The following is an 18,991-nucleotide window of genomic DNA, read 5'->3' as shown; positions in this document are numbered from 1 at the left end:
AGCATCCCAGCTCACTACACCCGACCCCTGTAACCTCTCTACCCCAACATCCCAGCTCACTACACCCGACCCCCTGTAACCTCTCTACCCCAACATCCCAGCTCACTGCACCCGGCCCCTGTAACCTCTCTACCGCAACATCCCAGCTCACGACACCCGACCCCTGTAACCTCTCTACCCCAACATCCCAGCTCACTACACCCGACCCCTGTAAGCTCTCTACCCCAACATCCCAGCTCACTGCACCCGGCCCCTGTAACCTCTCTACCGCAACATCCCAGCTCACGACACCCGATCCCTGTAACCTCTCTACCTCAGCATCCCAGCTCACTACACCCGACCCCTGTAACCTCTCTACCCCAACATCCCAGCTCACTGCACCCGGCCCCTGTAACCTCTCTACCGCAACATCCCAGCTCACGACACCCGACCCCTGTAACCTCTCTACCGCAACATCCCAGCTCACTACACCCGACCCCTGTAACATCTCTACCCAAACATCCCAGCTCACTACACCCGACCCCTGTAACCTCTCTACCCCAACATCCCAGCTCACTGCACCCGGCCCCTGTAACCTCTCTACCGCAACATCCCAGCTCACGACACCCGACCCCTGTAACCTCTCTACCCCAACATCCCAGCTCACTACACCCGACCCCTGTAAGCTCTCTACCCCAACATCCCAGCTCACTGCACCCGGCCCCTGTAACCTCTCTACCGCAACATCCCAGCTCACGACACCCGATCCCTGTAACCTCTCTACCTCAGCATCCCAGCTCACTACACCCGACCCCTGTAACCTCTCTACCCCAACATCCCAGCTCACTGCACCCGGCCCCTGTAACCTCTCTACCGCAACATCCCAGCTCACGACACCCGACCCCTGTAACCTCTCTACCGCAACATCCCAGCTCACTACACCCGACCCCTGTAACATCTCTACCCAAACATCCCAGCTCACTACACCCGGCCCTGTAACCTCTCTACCCCAACATCCCAGCTCACTACAGCCGGCCCTGTAACCTCTTTACCCCAACATCCCAGCTCACGACACCCGACCCCTGTAACCTCTCCACCCCAACATCCCAGCTCACTACACCCGACCCCTGTAACCCCTCTACCCCAACATTCCAGCTCACGACACCCAACCCCTGTAACCTCTTTACCCCAACATCCCAGCTCACGACACCCGGCCCCTGGAACCTCTCCACCCCAACATCCCAGCTCACTACACCCGACCCCTGTAACCTCTCTACCCCAACATCCCAGCTCACTACACCCGACCCCTGTAACCTCTTTACCCCAACATCCCAGCTCACTACACCCGACCCCTGTAACATCTCTACCCAAACATCCCAGCTCACTACACCCGACCCCTGTAACCTCTCTACCCCAACATCCCAGCTCACGACACCCGACCCCTGTAACCTCTTTACCCCAACATCCCAGCTCACTACACCCGACCCCTGTAACATCTCTACCCAAACATCCCAGCTCACTACACCCGACCCCTGTAACATCTCTACCCAAACATCCCAGCTCACTACACCCGACCCCTGTAACCTCTCTACCTCAACATCCCAGCTCACTACACCCGACCCCTGTAACATCTCTGCCCCAACATCCCAGCTCACTACACCCGGCCCTGTAACCTCTCTACCCCAACATCCCAGCTCACTACACCCGGCCCTGTAACCTCTTTACCCCAACATCCCAGCTCACGACACCCGACCCCTGTAACCTCTCCACCCCAACATCCCAGCTCACTACACCCGACCCCTGTAACCCCTCTACCCCAACATTCCAGCTCACTACACCCAACCCCTGTAACCTCTTTACCCCAACATCCCAGCTCACGACACCCGGCCCCTGGAACCTCTCCACCCCAACATCCCAGCTCACTACACCCGACCCCTGTAACCTCTCGACCCCAACATCCCAGCTCACTACACCCGACCCCTGTAACCTCTTTACCCCAACATCCCAGCTCACTACACCCGACCCCTGTAACATCTCTACCCAAACATCCCAGCTCACTACACCCGACCCCTGTAACCTCTCTACCCCAACATCCCAGCTCACTACACCCGACCCCTGTAACCTCTTTACCCCAACATCCCAGCTCACTACACCCGACCCCTGTAACATCTCTACCCAAACATCCCAGCTAACTACACCCGAACCCTGTAACCTCTCTACCTCAACATCCCAGCTCACGACACCCGACCCCCGAAACCTCTCTACCCCAACATCCCAGCTCACTGCACCCGACCCTGTAACCTCTCTACCTCAACATCCCAGCTCACTACACCCGACCCCTGTAACATCTCTACCCCAACATCCCAGCTCACTACACCCGACCCCTGTAACCTCTTTACCCCAACATCCCAGCTCACTACACCCGACCCCTGTAACCTCTCTACCCCAACATTCCAGCTCACTGCACCCGACCCCTGTAACCTCTCTACCCCAACATCCCTGCTCACTACACCCGACCCCTGTAACCTCTTTACCCCAACATCCCAACTCACTTCACCCGACCCCTGTAACCTCTCTACCCCAACATCCCAGCTGACTACACCCGACCCCTGTAACCTCTCTACCCCAACATCCCAGCTCACTACACCCGACCCCTGTAACCTCTCTACCCCAACATCCCAGCTCACTGCACCCGGCCCTGTAACCTCTCTACCTCAATATCCCAGCTCACTACACCCGACCCCCGAAACCTCTCTACCCCAACATCCCAGCTCACGACACCCGATCCCTGTAACCTCTCTACCTCAGCATCCCAGCTCACTACACCCGACCCCTGTAACCTCTCTACCGCAACATCCCAGCTCACGACACCCGACCCCTGTAACCTCTCTACCCCAACATCCCAGCTCACTGCATCCGACCCCCTGTAACCTCTCTACCCCAACATCCCAGCTCACTACACCCGACCCCTGTAACCTCTCTACCCCAACATCCCAGCTCACTACACCCGACCCCTGTAACCTCTTTACCCCAACATCCCAGCTCACTACACCCGACCCCTGTAACCTCTCTACCCCAACATCCCAGCTCACTACACCCGACCCCTGTAACCTCTCTACCCCAACATCCCAGCTCACTACACCCGACCCCTGTAACCTCTTTACCCCAACATCACAGCTCACTACACCCGACCCCTGTAACCTCTCTACCCCAGCATCCCAGCTCACTACGCCCGACCCCTGTAAACTCTTTACCGCAACATCCCAGCTCACTACACCCGACCCCTGTAACATCTCGACCCAAACATCCCAGCTCACTACACCCGACCCCTGTAACCTCTCTACCTCAACATCACAGCTCACTACACCCGACCTCTGTAACCTCTCTACCTCAACATCCCAGCTCACTACACCCGACCCCTGTAACATCTCTACCCCAACATCCCAGCTCACTACACCCGGCCCTGGAACCTCTTTACCCCAACATCCCAGCTCATGACACCCGACCCCTGTAACCTCTCCACCCCAACATCCCAGCTCACTACACCCGACCCCTGTAACCCCTCTACCCCAACATTCCAGCTAACGACACCCAACCCCTGTAACCTCTTTACCCCAACATCCCAGCTCACGACACCCGGCCCCTGTAACCTCTCCACCCCAACATCCCAGCTGACTACACCCGACCCCTGTAACCTCTCTACCCCAACATCCCAGCTCACTACACCCGACCCCTGTAACCTCTTTACCCCAACATTCCAGCTCACTGCACCCGACCCCTGTAACCTCTCTACCCCAACATCCCTGCTCACTACACCCGACCCCTGTAACCTCTTTACCCCAACATCCCAGCTCACTTCACCCGACCCCTGTAACCTCTCTACCCCAACATCCCAGCTCACTACACCCGACCCCTGTAACCTCTCTACCCCAACATCCCAGCTCACTACACCCGACCCCTGTAACCTCTCTACCCCAACATCCCAGCTCACTACACACGACCCCTGTAACATCTCTACCCCAACATCCCAGGTCACTACACCCGACACCTGTAACCTCTCTACCCCAACATCCCAGCTCATGACACCCGACCCCTGTAACCTCTCTACCCCAACATCCCAGCTCACTACACCCGACCCCTGTAACCTCTCTACCCCAACATCCCAGCTCACGACACCCGGCCCCTGTAACCTCTCTACCTCAACATCCCAGCTCACGACACCCGACCCCCGAAACCTCTCTACCCCAACATCCCAGCTCACTACACCCGATCCCTGTAACCTCTCTACCTCAGCATCCCAGCTCACTACACCCGACCCCTGTAACCTCTCTACCCCAACATCCCAGCTCACTACACCCGACCCCCTGTAACCTCTCTACCCCAACATCCCAGCTCACTGCACCCGGCCCCTGTAACCTCTCTACCGCAACATCCCAGCTCACGACACCCGACCCCTGTAACCTCTCTACCCCAACATCCCAGCTCACTACACCCGACCCCTGTAAGCTCTCTACCCCAACATCCCAGCTCACTGCACCCGGCCCCTGTAACCTCTCTACCGCAACATCCCAGCTCACGACACCCGATCCCTGTAACCTCTCTACCTCAGCATCCCAGCTCACTACACCCGACCCCTGTAACCTCTCTACCCCAACATCCCAGCTCACTGCACCCGGCCCCTGTAACCTCTCTACCGCAACATCCCAGCTCACGACACCCGACCCCTGTAACCTGTCTACCGCAACATCCCAGCTCACTACACCCGACCCCTGTAACATCTCTACCCAAACATCCCAGCTCACTACACCCGACCCCTGTAACCTCTCTACCTCAACATCCCAGCTCACTACACCCGACCCCTGTAACATCTCTACCCCAACATCCCAGCTCACTACACCCGGCCCTGTAACCTCTCTACCCCAACATCCCAGCTCACTACACCCGGCCCTGTAACCTCTTTACCCCAACATCCCAGCTCACGACACCCGACCCCTGTAACCTCTCCACCCCAACATCCCAGCTCACTACACCCGACCCCTGTAACCCCTCTACCCCAACATTCCAGCTCACGACACCCAACCCCTGTAACCTCTTTACCCCAACATCCCAGCTCACGACACCCGGCCCCTGGAACCTCTCCACCCCAACATCCCAGCTCACTACACCCGACCCCTGTAACCTCTCTACCCCAACATCCCAGCTCACTACACCCGACCCCTGTAACCTCTTTACCCCAACATCCCAGCTCACTACACCCGACCCCTGTAACATCTCTACCCAAACATCCCAGCTCACTACACCCGACCCCTGTAACCTCTCTACCCCAACATCCCAGCTCACGACACCCGACCCCTGTAACCTCTTTACCCCAACATCCCAGCTCACTACACCCGACCCCTGTAACATCTCTACCCAAACATCCCAGCTAACTACACCCGAACCCTGTAACCTCTCTACCTCAACATCCCAGCTCACGACACCCGACCCCCGAAACCTCTCTACCCCAACATCCCAGCTCACTACACCCGACCCTGTAACCTCTCTACCTCAACATCCCAGCTCACTACACCCGACCCCTGTAACATCTCTACCCCAACATCCCAGCTCACTACACCCGGCCCTGTAACCTCTCGACCCCAACATCCCAGCTCACTACACCCGACCCCCTGTAACCTCTCTACCCCAACATCCCAGCTCACTACACCCGACCCCTGTAACCTCTCTACCCCAACATCCCAGCTCACTACACCCGACCCCTGTAACCTCTTTACCCCAACATCCCAGCTCACTACACCCGACCCCTGTAACCTCTCTACCCCAACATTCCAGCTCACTGCACCCGACCCCTGTAACCTCTCTACCCCAACATCCCTGCTCACTACACCCGACCCCTGTAACCTCTTTACCCCAACATCCCAGCTCACTTCACCCGACCCCTGTAACCTCTCTACCCCAACATCCCAGCTCACTACACCCGACCCCTGTAACCTCTCTACCCCAACATCCCAGCTCACTACACCCGACCCCTGTAACCTCTTTACCCCAACATCCCAGCTCACTACACACGACCCCTGTCACATCTCTACCCCAACATCCCAGGTCACTACACCCGACACCTGTAACCTCTCTACCCCAACATCCCAGCTCATTACACCCGACCCCTGTAACCTCTCTACCCCAACATCCCAGCTCACTACACCCGACCCCTGTAACCTCTCTACCCCAACATTCCAGCTCACTACACCCGACCCCTGTAACCTCTCTACCCCAACATCCCAGCTAACGACACCCGACCCCTGTAACCTCTCTACCCCAACATCCCAGCTCACTACACCCGACCCCTGTAACCTCTCTACCCCAACATCCCAGCTCACTGCACCCGGCCCTGTAACCTCTCTACCTCAACATCCCAGCTCACTACACCCGACCCCCGAAACCTCTCTACCCCAACATCCCAGCTCACTACACCCGATCCCTGTAACCTCTCTACCTCAGCATCCCAGCTCACTACACCCGACCCCTGTAACCTCTCTACCGCAACATCCCAGCTCACGACACCCGACCCCTGTAACCTCTCTACCCCAACATCCCAGCTCACTACATCCGACCCCCTGTAACCTCTCTACCCCAACATCCCAGCTCACTACACCCGACCCCTGTAACCTCTCTACCCCAACATCCCAGCTCACTACACCCGACCCCTGTAACCTCTTTACCCCAACATCCCAGCTCACTACACCCGACCCCTGTAACCTCTCTACCCCAACATCCCAGCTCACTACACCCGACCCCTGTAACCTCTCTACCCCAACATCCCAGCTCACTACACCCGACCCCTGTAACCTCTCTACCCCAACATCCCAGCTCACTACGCCCGACCCCTGTAACCTCTTTACCGCAACATCCCAGCTCACTACACCCGACCCCTGTAACATCTCTACCCAAACATCCCAGCTCACTACACCCGACCCCTGTAACCTCTCTCCCTCAACATCACAGCTCACTACACCCGACCTCTGTAACCTCTCTACCTCAACATCCCAGCTCACTACACCCGACCCCTGTAACATCTCTACCCCAACATCCCAGCTCACTACACCCGGCCCTGTAACCTCTTTACCCCAACATCCCAGCTCATGACACCCGACCCCTGTAACCTCTCCACCCCAACATCCCAGCTCACTACACCCGACCCCTGTAACCCCTCTACCCCAACATTCCAGCTCACGACACCCAACCCCTGTAACCTCTTTACCCCAACATCCCAGCTCACGACACCCGGCCCCTGTAACCTCTCCACCCCAACATCCCAGCTCACTACACCCGACCCCTGTAACCCCTCTACCCCAACATTCCAGCTCACTGCACCCGACCCCTGTAACCTCTCTACCCCAACATCCCTGCTCACTACACCCGACCCCTGTAACCTCTTTACCCCAACATCCCAGCTCACTTCACCCGACCCCTGTAACCTCTCTACCCCAACATCCCAGCTCACTACACCCGACCCCTGTAACCTCTCTACCCCAACATCCCAGCTCACTACACCCGACCCCTGTAACCTCTCTACCCCAACATCCCAGCTCACTACACACGACCCCTGTAACATCTCTACCCCAACATCCCAGGTCACTACACCCGACACCTGTAACCTCTCTACCCCAACATCCCAGCTCATGACACCCGACCCCCTGTAACCTCTCTACCCCAACATCCCAGCTCACTACACCCGACCCCTGTAACCTCTCTACCTGAACAGCCCAGCTAACTACACCCGACCCCTGTAACCTCTCTACCCCAACATCCCAGCTCACTATACCCGACCCCTGTAACCTCTCTACCCCAACATCCCAGCTCACTACACCCGACCCCTGTAACCTCTCTACCCCAACATCCCAGCTAACTACACCCGACCCCTGTAACCTCTCTACCCCAACATCCCAGCTCACTACACCCGACCCCTGTAACCTCTCTACCCCAACATCCCAGCTCACGACACCCGGCCCCTGTAACCTCTCTACCTCAACATCCCAGCTCACTACACCCGACCCCCGAAACCTCTCTACCCCAACATCCCAGCTCACTACACCCGATCCCTGTAACCTCTCTACCTCAGCATCCCAGCTCACTACACCCGACCCCTGTAACCTCTCTACCCCAACATCCCAGCTCACTACACCCGACCCCCTGTAACCTCTCTACCCCAACATCCCAGCTCACTGCACCCGGCCCCTGTAACCTCTCTACCGCAACATCCCAGCTCACGACACCCGACCCCTGTAACCTCTCTACCCCAACATCCCAGCTCACTACACCCGACCCCTGTAAGCTCTCTACCCCAACATCCCAGCTCACTGCACCCGGCCCCTGTAACCTCTCTACCGCAACATCCCAGCTCACGACACCCGATCCCTGTAACCTCTCTACCTCAGCATCCCAGCTCACTACACCCGACCCCTGTAACCTCTCTACCCCAACATCCCAGCTCACTGCACCCGGCCCCTGTAACCTCTCTACCGCAACATCCCAGCTCACTACACCCGACCCCTGTAACCTCTCCACCCCAACATCCCAGCTCACTACACCCGACCCCTGTAACCTCTTTACCCCAACATCCCAGCTCACTGCACCAGACCCCTGTAACCTCTCTACCCCAACATCCCAGCTCACTACACCCGACCCCTGTAACCTCTCTACCCCAACATCCCAGCTCACTACACCCGACCCCTGTAACCGCTCTACCCCAACATCCCAGCTTACTACACCCGACCCCTGTAACCTCTCTACCCCAACATCCCAGCTCACTACACCCGACCCCTGTAACCTCTCTACCCCAACATCCCAGCTCACTACACCCGACCCCTGTAACCTCTCTACCCCAACGTCCCAGCTCACTACACCCGACCCCTGTAACCTCTCTACCCCAACATCCCAGCTCACTGCACCCGACCCTGTAACCTCTTTACCCCAACATCACAGCTCACGACACCCGACCCCTGTAATCTCTCTACCCCAACATCCGAGCTCACTACACCCGACCCCTGTAACCTCTCTACCTCAACATCCCAGCTCACTACCCCTACATCCCAGCTCACTGCACCCAACCCCTGTAACCTCTTTACCCCAACATCAAAACTCATGGAAAAATATTCTGGAAGAGACATCCAAAATTCATAATGAAACAAAAGGTACTGTGCACCCAATACTCTCTAACTAAATTGGAATTTATAAGAAAAGAAAGAAAAACTTGCGTTTATATAGCGCCTTTCATGACCATCGGACGTCCTAAAGCGCTTTACAGCCAATGAAGTACTTTTTTGAAGTGTAATCACTGCTGTAATTAGGAAACGTGGCAGCCAATTTGCGCACAGCAAGTTTCCACAAACAGCAATGATAATGACCAAAAAAGCTGTTTTAGATTTGTTGGTTGAGGAATAAATATTGGCCTGGACACCACGGAGAACTCCCATGCTCTTCTTCGAAATAGTGGATCTTTTACGTCCACCTGGAGCAGACAGGGCCTCGGTTTAGCATCTCATCTGAAGACGGCACTTCCGACAGTGCAGCACCCCCTCAGCATTGGAGTGTCGGCCTAGATTTTTGTGCTCAAATCTCTGGAGTGGGACTTGAACCCACAACCTTGGGACTCAGAGGCGAGTGTGCTACCAACTGAGCCACTGGCTGACACTAAATCAGGACGTGATAGAAAAAACAGGAAAGGGAGTTAATCTGGGATTTTAAATAAATCTCTCGCTAAATAAAAACTGAGGCCCAATCAGCAGCAGTTCTTGCCAACGTTTATGCCTCAACCAACATCATTAAAACAGATTATCTGATCATATCTCTTTTTTCTGTTTGTAGGACCTTGTTGTGTGCAAACTGGACCTGCATTTCCCAACATTACAACAGCTGTTACACTTCAAAAGTTCTTCATTGACTGTGATGTGCTTTGGGACATCCTGGGATTGTGATAGGCGCTGGATGAAACTACCTGTCTGATAAATAGTCAGACAGCTGTTTATGATTAAAAACTGTGCTCATTATTAACCTACTCTCGGTAATATCACCGGGTGCAGCCAAATTCTTGCGAAATATAACTCATGTCAGAGCTACTCACTGTAAAACTGTTGTTAACATTTTTCGTGCTGGATTCTGCGACACTGGCATCTGTTAAATCCACTTCATCAAAAATGATTGACTGTAAGAAAAAACAATACAAGACAGTTATTGAAAGCACAGTGCTGTATGTGACACACCAAGCCAGCAGGGGGACATACATCAAAGCTGGTAGAGCTGTGATATCTGCCCCACACCCCATTGCAATGAGGTGGGATGACCCCACACTTCCATTAGGGAGATCAATGGGGGGATGCTATCTAACACTTATATTACAAAGATCAAAGGAGGGGTCGAACTCCACGCTTGTGTTATAGAGAGATCAATGGGTTGGGGTATGACCACACATCCCATTAGCGAGAGCAATGGAGTGTTATGATCCCACAAATATATTAGAGAGAGATCAGTGGAAGGGTACGATCCCATGCCCATATTATGAAGGTCAATGGGAGGGTATGTCCCCATGGAGAGTTCCAAGGGGGAAGAGAATAAAATGCTGCACCACCTTGTAGAGAGCCTGACTGGGAGAAAGGAGAATCCTACTGCATTGAGTGTAATAATAAAAGGGTTACCCTGTATCCACCTGTATTATTAGATATGATAAATGAGGACTGTCCATTGTACCAGGTATCATAATAAGAGGGGTATCCTGCATCCCTCTGGGCTAGGTATGAGAATAAGAGGGTTTGAGCTGGAGCACTCTTCCTCTCAAGCGCTTTTTGCTCGAGTACACTACATTCTTGTTTGTTTTTAGATAGCTGCCAAGTGACTGAGGCCTTTGGCCTTAGGAGCTGGAAAGCTAAATTTATACCGTGTGAATTTGTAGATGGCACTCAACAGTCAGAAGGGAATTTTCCAGTAAATTTCAGTCTTAAGCATTTCTCATGACTGCAGATTATAACAGTCGTGTGGAAAATCTGTCCACTCCAAGATTGACAGACTCAGAACCAGTGGCTCGGAGCGGATCTGTTAAAGGGGATTTTGAAAATTATTAATAAGAATGTGTTGGGAAACACGACAAATTGTTTTATATTGGAAATTTTAAAAGTACTGAGCATTGTACCATATTTGGTTCGGAAGTGACAAAAGCACAATGCCAATGGAATGAGCTCATTTAGTTTGTAGCCGTAATCCCCGTAATGTTGTCAGCTGCTCCTTCCCCTCAGCCAAGAAATCTATTTGCAACACATTTTCACAAAACCCATTTATGATGCGCGCTTGTTGGTGAACTTGAGCGTAGAACAGCAGCAAAACACCAAACAAATGGGCCAGGGAGAGGACAATTAATGCAAGACATCAGAGGATAAAGAGAAAGATGAAGCAGGAGCATTACAAGAAACGTGGCCACTGCTGAAAATAATAGAGCAAATCTTTATCTTCTCAACAACTCCTGCCCCCCGCACAAATGATCCTTTGTCTTAAAATAAAGCTTATGGGAATCAGAACTCCCTAAATAGCTCAGTGCCCAGACAGTTTACCTTAGCCATACAATCCAGCAAGGTCTCAGGTTTGATCCCTAGATTGTGCTGAGTTAGCTGAGATCACCTGGGGCAGCAGTTTGGGCACTACATTTAGCCTCAGCACCCCTGGACTATACTTCAGCGTGCAAAGTTAAAGCACACGGGATTGGGGGTAAGGTACTGTCTTGGATAGAGAACTGGTTGGCAGACAGGAAGCAGAGTTGGAATAAACGTCTCTTTTTCTGAGTGGCAGGCAGTGACTAGTGGGGTACCGCAGGGATCGGTGCTAGGACCTCAGCTATTCACAATATACATAAATTATCTAGACGAGGGAACTAGATGTAATATCTCCAAGTTTGCAGACGACACAAAGCTGAGTGGGCATGTGTGCTGTGAGGAGGATGCAGAGAAACTCCAGTATGATTTGGACAGGTTGGGTGATTGGGCAGATGCATGGCAAATGCAGTATAATGTGGGTAAATGCAAAGTTATCCACTTTGGTGGCAAAAACAGGAAAACAGATTATTATCTGAACGGCAATAGATTGGGAAAAGGGGAAGTACAACAAGACCTGTGTGTCCTTGTGCACCAGTCGCTGAAGGTAAGCATGCAGGTGCAGCAGGCAGTTAAGAAGGCAAATGGTATGTTGGCCTTCATAGCGAGAAGCTTCGAGTACAGGAGCAAGGATGTCTTGCTGCAGTTGTACAGGGCCTTGGTGAGACCACACCTTGAGTATTGTGTGCAGTTTTGGTTGCCTTATCTGAGGAAGGATGGTCTTGCCATGGGGAGCGTGCAGCGAAGATTCACCAGACTGATACCTGGGATGGCATGAATGACGTATGAAGAGCGATTGGGTCGATTAGGCTTATATTCGCTGGAGTTTAGAAGATTGAGAGAGGATCTCATTGAAACTTATAAAATTCTAACAGGACTAGACAGACTAGATGCAGGAAGGATGTTCCTGATGGCGGGGTAGGCCAGAACCAGGGGTCACAGTCTAAGGATAATGGGTAAGCCATTTAGGACTGAGATGAGGAGGAATTTCTTAACCCAGAGAGTGGTGAACCTGTGGAATTCTCTACCACACAAAATTTGGATGATCAGCCATGGTCTCATTAAATGGCGGAACAGGCTTGCGGGGCCGAATGGCCTATTCCTGCTCTGATCTTCTATGTTTCCTGTTCCTGATCACTACCCAGTGACCCCCGCTAGAAAGCGCCATCTGCAGATATCAGATGAGGACAGGATTAGGTTGGGCTGTTGAGAATACCAAGGTCAAGGAAATAGAAACAAGAAACTGTGAAGGCAGCAAGAAGTAAAATAAAAAGGCTAAACTGATCTTTGGCTGCTAATATGGCTGGCGCCCACAATGTCACACCTTGCTGATAGGAAAAATGTAAGGCAGCGTGCAGAAGTTATACAGACAATAGGCGATCAGAAAACGCATTACCATGATTGCAAACGCATTACCATAATGTTTAGGTGATCGTGAACACATTACCAGGGTGTTTACTTAGCTGTAACCCATTCAGTTAAATGTGACTTCTTTATTTCAAACTGCCAGGCCAGGAAATCAAATTAAATGTATACGTGCACAGCTCAGGATTGGTGCAGGAATGTACGAGGTGTTAATGTCTTCTCAAATGCAAGTATAATAATGTAGCACACTGTGTGACAAATTGCTTGCTCTGTTGGGTTCGTCAGACTCTTGCAGGAGTCGGTGCCGACATTTCAGAGTAAGACTCCGCGGAAAATAAATCGTTTGAATTCTCCAGTTGCATTCGACTCCGTGATTACTGAACCAGACTGAGGGTAAAAGAATCCGTTCTATCATTTGGTGTCAGAAGTGGGATCTCAACTGACAGTCACCGAGAGTTCGCGAACTAAGAGTTGAATCGTCTCGGACGTGGAGAGAGGAAATGGGCCCCCGATGTAAGTAGTTTCTTGTACTACCTCGGTTTTCCTCTGATTCCGCCAGTCTGACGATGAGTCGGCCAATCGCTAACTCCCGTGTGGTGTCCCGCCGAGATCCAGGTCAGTCTGGCGAATACTGGAAGGGATAGGTGATTAGGTCAGCGATCGGATATCACTGAGGGTCAGTGATCGGATATCACTGAGGGTCAGTATACGTACTGAGGGAATAACTAGGAACTGTGTAAACTTAGAAATAAGCACTTGTGTCAGGTAAAGAGCGTCGACCTCGTATATCACTTGGCCCGCCTAGGCTTTGAACAAGTTTAAAACACGACTGTGTAAAGTTCACAAGGGGAGTAAGATGGGCAACTGTTTAGATACCACGACTGAATCGGGTAGCGCCTTACAGACCCTTTGTGAACAACATCCTGACAAAGCAAAGCAACTTAAACAGTTGTCGGGAGGATTGAATAAGAAATTAGGAAGTGATCAATGGCCACTAGGAGAAACTAAGAATCTAGATGCCGCTAAAAAGGCTCAAGAACTCATTTGGAAAAGTAACAGGGGTACCACAGCCAAAGAACTAATTGCCCTATGGAGACAGTACTGTCAGGAACTGAAAGAAACTTCCTTGTTAGCAAGTTGGCAGGATAATGCCTTAAAATTAGGAATAGCACTTACAGGGGGAGGGGTAGTCAAATCAATAGAGGTATTGAAAAAGGAATGCGCTCATGAGAAACGCTCAAAACAGGAGTCTGAAAAGACCACGAGCGAGCCTGGAAAGGCTGATAAGAGTGGATTACGTAATCCAATGGTTGGCCTTGCCTTGACAGAGGGAGATGGTGATGATGATTTGGACGAATGGAATCACAGGGCTCAGGTTGTTCCCCACGCCTCCCCACCGTACGTTAACATTTATCCCCCGGTGGCACCCGTACCAGCTGCACAAACCCCCGCGCCGACACCTCAAGTATCTGCCAGTGCCGTTTCCCCGCCGCCGTCAGTCACGGTTCAAGTAAATAATCCCCCGCCGGTCCAGATGGGAGACCAACAACCGGGTCCCCAGTATACCGACCCTGTTGCCTTTTACACCCGACTCAGGACTAAGAATAATCGGCCCCCGACGACACCCTCCCCACCCCAACCCAGTCCATCAAGGTCACGAAAACGGAGAAATCAAAGGCAGATAATTCAAAGTCAGAGACTAGAGAGTCAGAGCCAGAGTACCCTCAAGGCTTTAAGGTCCTTTTTAGAGTGCCGGGACCATAGTGACATTGACAGTGGAGATTCAGGAGATGACTTGTCATCCCTGGAATCAGAATCTGATACCGAGAGACCCGCCAGACATAAACCGACACCCCGGCAGTTGCCGGTGAGACAAATGCCTAACCCTGCCTTTAACGCAAATATTCCAGTGGCCACCGATAACCCCCAGACCATAGGTATCTTCTACCCCTGGAAACCTAACGCGATAATGGCTATCTTAGCCGGGATGCCAGATAGGAAGAAATCCCCCACCTTGTTTGTAGAATTCCTCCGGACTACTATACTCGTCTATAATGCTGAATCAAGAGACTTATGGGCGTTAGTACAGCAGATCTTGAATCCCGCCGAACATGCAAGGTTTTTGGTTAACCTAGGCTTTGAGGACCATGCCACATTAGAGGCTCAAAACGCACAGAGTGCTGCTCGTGAACGCGCCATACTCACTGCTTTAACCACCACCCTGCAGAAACCCATTGATATATCCAAGGTGTTGGATACTAAACCACGAAAGGGCGAGGGAGCAGAGGAATTCCTAGAGAGATTCTCTGAGGTATATCGGAGTCAGTCAGGAGATGCTAATTACCGGAACGGAGCAAACTCGCCGCAATACTGTGCTATCCTGATAAATTGTCTACCAACCTCGGTGTCTGAAGCAATTAAGACTAACAATATGGACTGGTCAGAGAATAGTCCCAGCCAGATGGCCAAAGCAGTGAAATATTATTGGAAAGAGAGTAAGAGTCAGGAGAGTCAGCCCCAGGTCAAGGTCAAGACTGAGTACGTGGTAAAAAAGGAAGAGCCAAAGCCCACCCAAGATGTGATAGGATATCAGACGGAGCCCCAGTACTGCGTCCCAGGGTGGGTTGATAGACAAGGGTACAGAGATACCAGCCATCCCAACGGACCAACTGTCCCTAATTATGGCCCACCCTACGCTCCCCCAAGACAAAATTTCGGCGATAGAGGAAGAGGAGGGAGGCAAGCAGGGTCAGATACCTGTTTTAATTGTGGCCAGCCAGGCCATTGGAGCAGGGAATGTCCCTCCCGAAGACAAGGAAGAGGGGGCCACATGCAAGGACAACAGGGAGGTTGGCAGGGAAATCGGGGACGAGGAAGATATACAGACTTCTCCCAGAATAATGCGTTTCCCCAGTACTGACTAGCCAACCTCGTGGCGAACGGGTTCCAGTCGGACAAGGAGCCCGTTCTATCCCTGCTGATTGAAGGGAGCCGACATACGTTTCTGGTAGACACCGGAGCTGCTATGTCATCTGTCCGATCAGAGCTCAATCTCCCTAAATCCGGGGAGACACAAAGCCTGTCCGGATTCCAAGGACAAGTGTGCCAGTACCCGATATCAGAACCAGTTGAAGTAGCATTTCAAAATGAGTCTGTGAAACACCAATTCGTGATCACAAATGGGCTGGATTGCAATCTCATGGCCAGAGACCTGTTATGTGCATTTCAACTAAGACTTGAGTGTGGGAACGAAGGAATAACTGTAAAACCATGGGCCCCTAAAAGACAATGTTACATCTCTATCACCCCACAATGGTGGACTCTGGACTTAAAAGATGAACCCCCATCTCATGTAACCCTAGCTTATGATCGAAGTGGAAAAGATAAGGAGTTGGAGAATTTTTACCAAGCTTATGAAGGGACTGAGTGGGATGTTGTTCTCCGAGCCATAGTTACGGGACCGGAGGGGAAAGCAGAATATGTTGAGGTTCCCTCGGAATTGTGGAAGCAACCCCTAACTGTAGCCCCACACATCACCCGGGAAGTGAACTCCCGCTACCGTGCGAAAGATCTGGGACCCATGGTAAAACAGGCAGTTGAACAAGCTAACCCAGATGACCGGCAGGAGCAGGCCCTGTCAGGCGGTCGAGCTATCCTGTTATACCAAGAGCCAAAGGTAGTCTTGACACAGTTGCACCACCACGTTGGGAATGAGGTACCGGAATACGTCAATCCGCAAGTGTGGGCAGAAGACCCCACACAGGTAGGATGCGTTAAAATAACTCCCATCCAAATCGCCCTACAGGAAAATGTTGTACTACCCTCCATACGACAGTATCCGCTGAAACAACAAGCGATACCCAGCATTGATAAACTGATCACGGGACTACTGACACAAGGAATCCTGATTAAATGTCAGTCCCCGTGCAACACGCCCATACTTGCAGTTCCAAAATCAGGAAAGTCAAACCAGTACAGATTAGTACAGGACTTACGATCTATCAATGCTATTGTACAACCGCTTCATGCACTAGTACCTAATCCAGCTCACATTCTGGCCCAGGTCCCTGTACAAGCGAAAATCTTTGCAGTAGTCGATCTCCAGCACGCCTTCTTCGCCTTGCCACTGGAACCGGCAAGCCAGTACCTCTTTGCTTTTACTTATAATGGACAACAATATACGTGGACCCGACTGCCGCAAGGTTTTGTAAACTCTCCAACATTATTCTCTAGGTGCCTACAAAGACAGTTGCAGACTTTGACCTTGAAACATGGTTCTGCTCTGGTCCAGTACGTGGACGATTTGCTAATAGCTAGCCCCGACGAACAAAGTAACCGGGAAGACACCGCCCAGTTGCTTAATCACCTATTCTCACTCGGGTACGTAGTCTCTCAATCAAATGTACTCGTGGCCCAACAGAAAGTTAACTTCCTCGGCTTCATGCTCTCAGCAACCGAGCGGAGTCTAGAGAGAAGCAGGATTGAGCCAATCTGTCAGTTCCCCGTACCCCGTAGTGCAAAACAAGTGAGGCAATGGATAGGGATGGTAAACTACTGTAGACAATGGATACCCAACATCGCTCTAGAAACCAAACGACTAACACCATACACCAGTATGGAGGGCGAGTTTCAGCTAGACCCTGTCGCCTTGGGAGCGTTTGAAAACCTAAAGGAAGCATTGTTACAAGCACCAGCGCTGGGGAGACCCCTGTATGACAGACCCTTCCAGCTATACTGCACTATCCTCACTGATTGTTCGACTGCTGTCCTAACGCAAAAACATGGGGACAAGCATAGGCCGGTGGCTTACTACTCCTCGAAGTTAGATCCGGTAGCGCTAGGGCATCCCGTATGCACCCAGATTCTGACCGCCATCTATAATAGCCTACAATCGGCTGCCAACCTAACTTTGCAACAAGATATTACTGTACACAGTTCGCACTCGGTAACTGCACTATTAGGCCAATTACAAACTCAGCACCTCACGATGGCCCGACAAAATAAGTACGAGATATACCTGTTGAATAATCCTAAACTGCAATTTAAAGCATTGTGCTATCAACCCAGCATGTTTTCTCACAGAACCACCCCTCGAACAAACAGACCCAGGACATGATTGTCTATTTTTAATCAAGGAAGATACCTCCGTCAGGGAGGATCTATCTGATGCCCCAATGCAGAGTCCTGACACAACCATGTATGTAGATGGAAGTGCGTCCGTCAGTCCCCTTGGGAAAAGACTTTCTGGATATGCAATCGTAGATCAGGACAGTAATACTTTGGAGTCTGCCGCCTTTGAACTTCCGTATTCCGCCCAACAAGCAGAACTGTTCGCATTAATACGAGCTTGTATCTTAGGGAAGGACTTAAAGGTTAACGTTTATACAGACTCGAGATATGCCTTCGGAGTGGTTCATGATTTCGGACAATTATGGAAAAACAGAGGGTTCCTAACCTCTGCAGGAACACAGATATCCCATCAGAAATTAGTATCTGATTTGCTACAAGCCCTCATGCTACCAAAACAGATCTCCGTGATAAAGTGCTCCGCACACACAGCAGGACAAACCCCAGTAGATATAGGGAATAGATGCGCTGACCAGGGAGCTAGGGAAGCGTCCCAGGAACAACGAGTGGTTGTGCTTAGAATGATGAGCCAGACTAAAAGCTCAAATAAAAGCAAGTCTCCCTCGGAAAAGCCAATGCCAACAATCCAAGACGTCATTAAGTTACAGGAGGACGCTCCTGACCGTGATAAGGGACTGTGGAAACAGCTCGGTTGTACATATGATTGTGTGTCTAAATTATGGGTCACCCCTGCCGAGCAAACTTGTATGTCAGATGAGCTAGCATTATGGGTTATTGAATGTATACACTTTGCAACTCGTTGTGGTGCCAGAGCAACTAGCGACACGTTATTAGCTACATGGTGGCATCCTAGATTACAAGCACTGGCTCAAGGTATTACCAGTCGCTGCCTCATTTGCCAGCAGCATAACCCGGGAAAAGGCATACCT

General features: G+C 51.8%; 1 protein-coding gene across 1 annotated transcript in view; it reads right to left on the bottom strand.

The window, feature by feature from the left end:
* The window catches only part of LOC147115984 (diacylglycerol kinase delta-like), a 239,750-nt gene that overhangs the window by 206,364 nt on the left and 14,395 nt on the right, over nucleotides 1–18,991 (bottom strand). Inside the window, exon 2 of the mRNA XM_085991991.1 lies at nucleotides 10,097–10,177. Coding sequence (XP_085848117.1) covers nucleotides 10,097–10,177 — 81 coding nt within the window. The remainder of the gene's footprint in view (nucleotides 1–10,096; nucleotides 10,178–18,991) is intronic.

This window comes from Somniosus microcephalus, chromosome 6, assembly GCF_052327205.1.
Source record: "Somniosus microcephalus isolate GS21.2 chromosome 6, FLI_Smic_1.0, whole genome shotgun sequence".
Taxonomy (NCBI): domain Eukaryota; kingdom Metazoa; phylum Chordata; class Chondrichthyes; order Squaliformes; family Somniosidae; genus Somniosus; species Somniosus microcephalus.
Note: the sequence above shows the minus strand (reverse complement) of the source record. Positions and strands in the feature narration are given on the sequence as shown.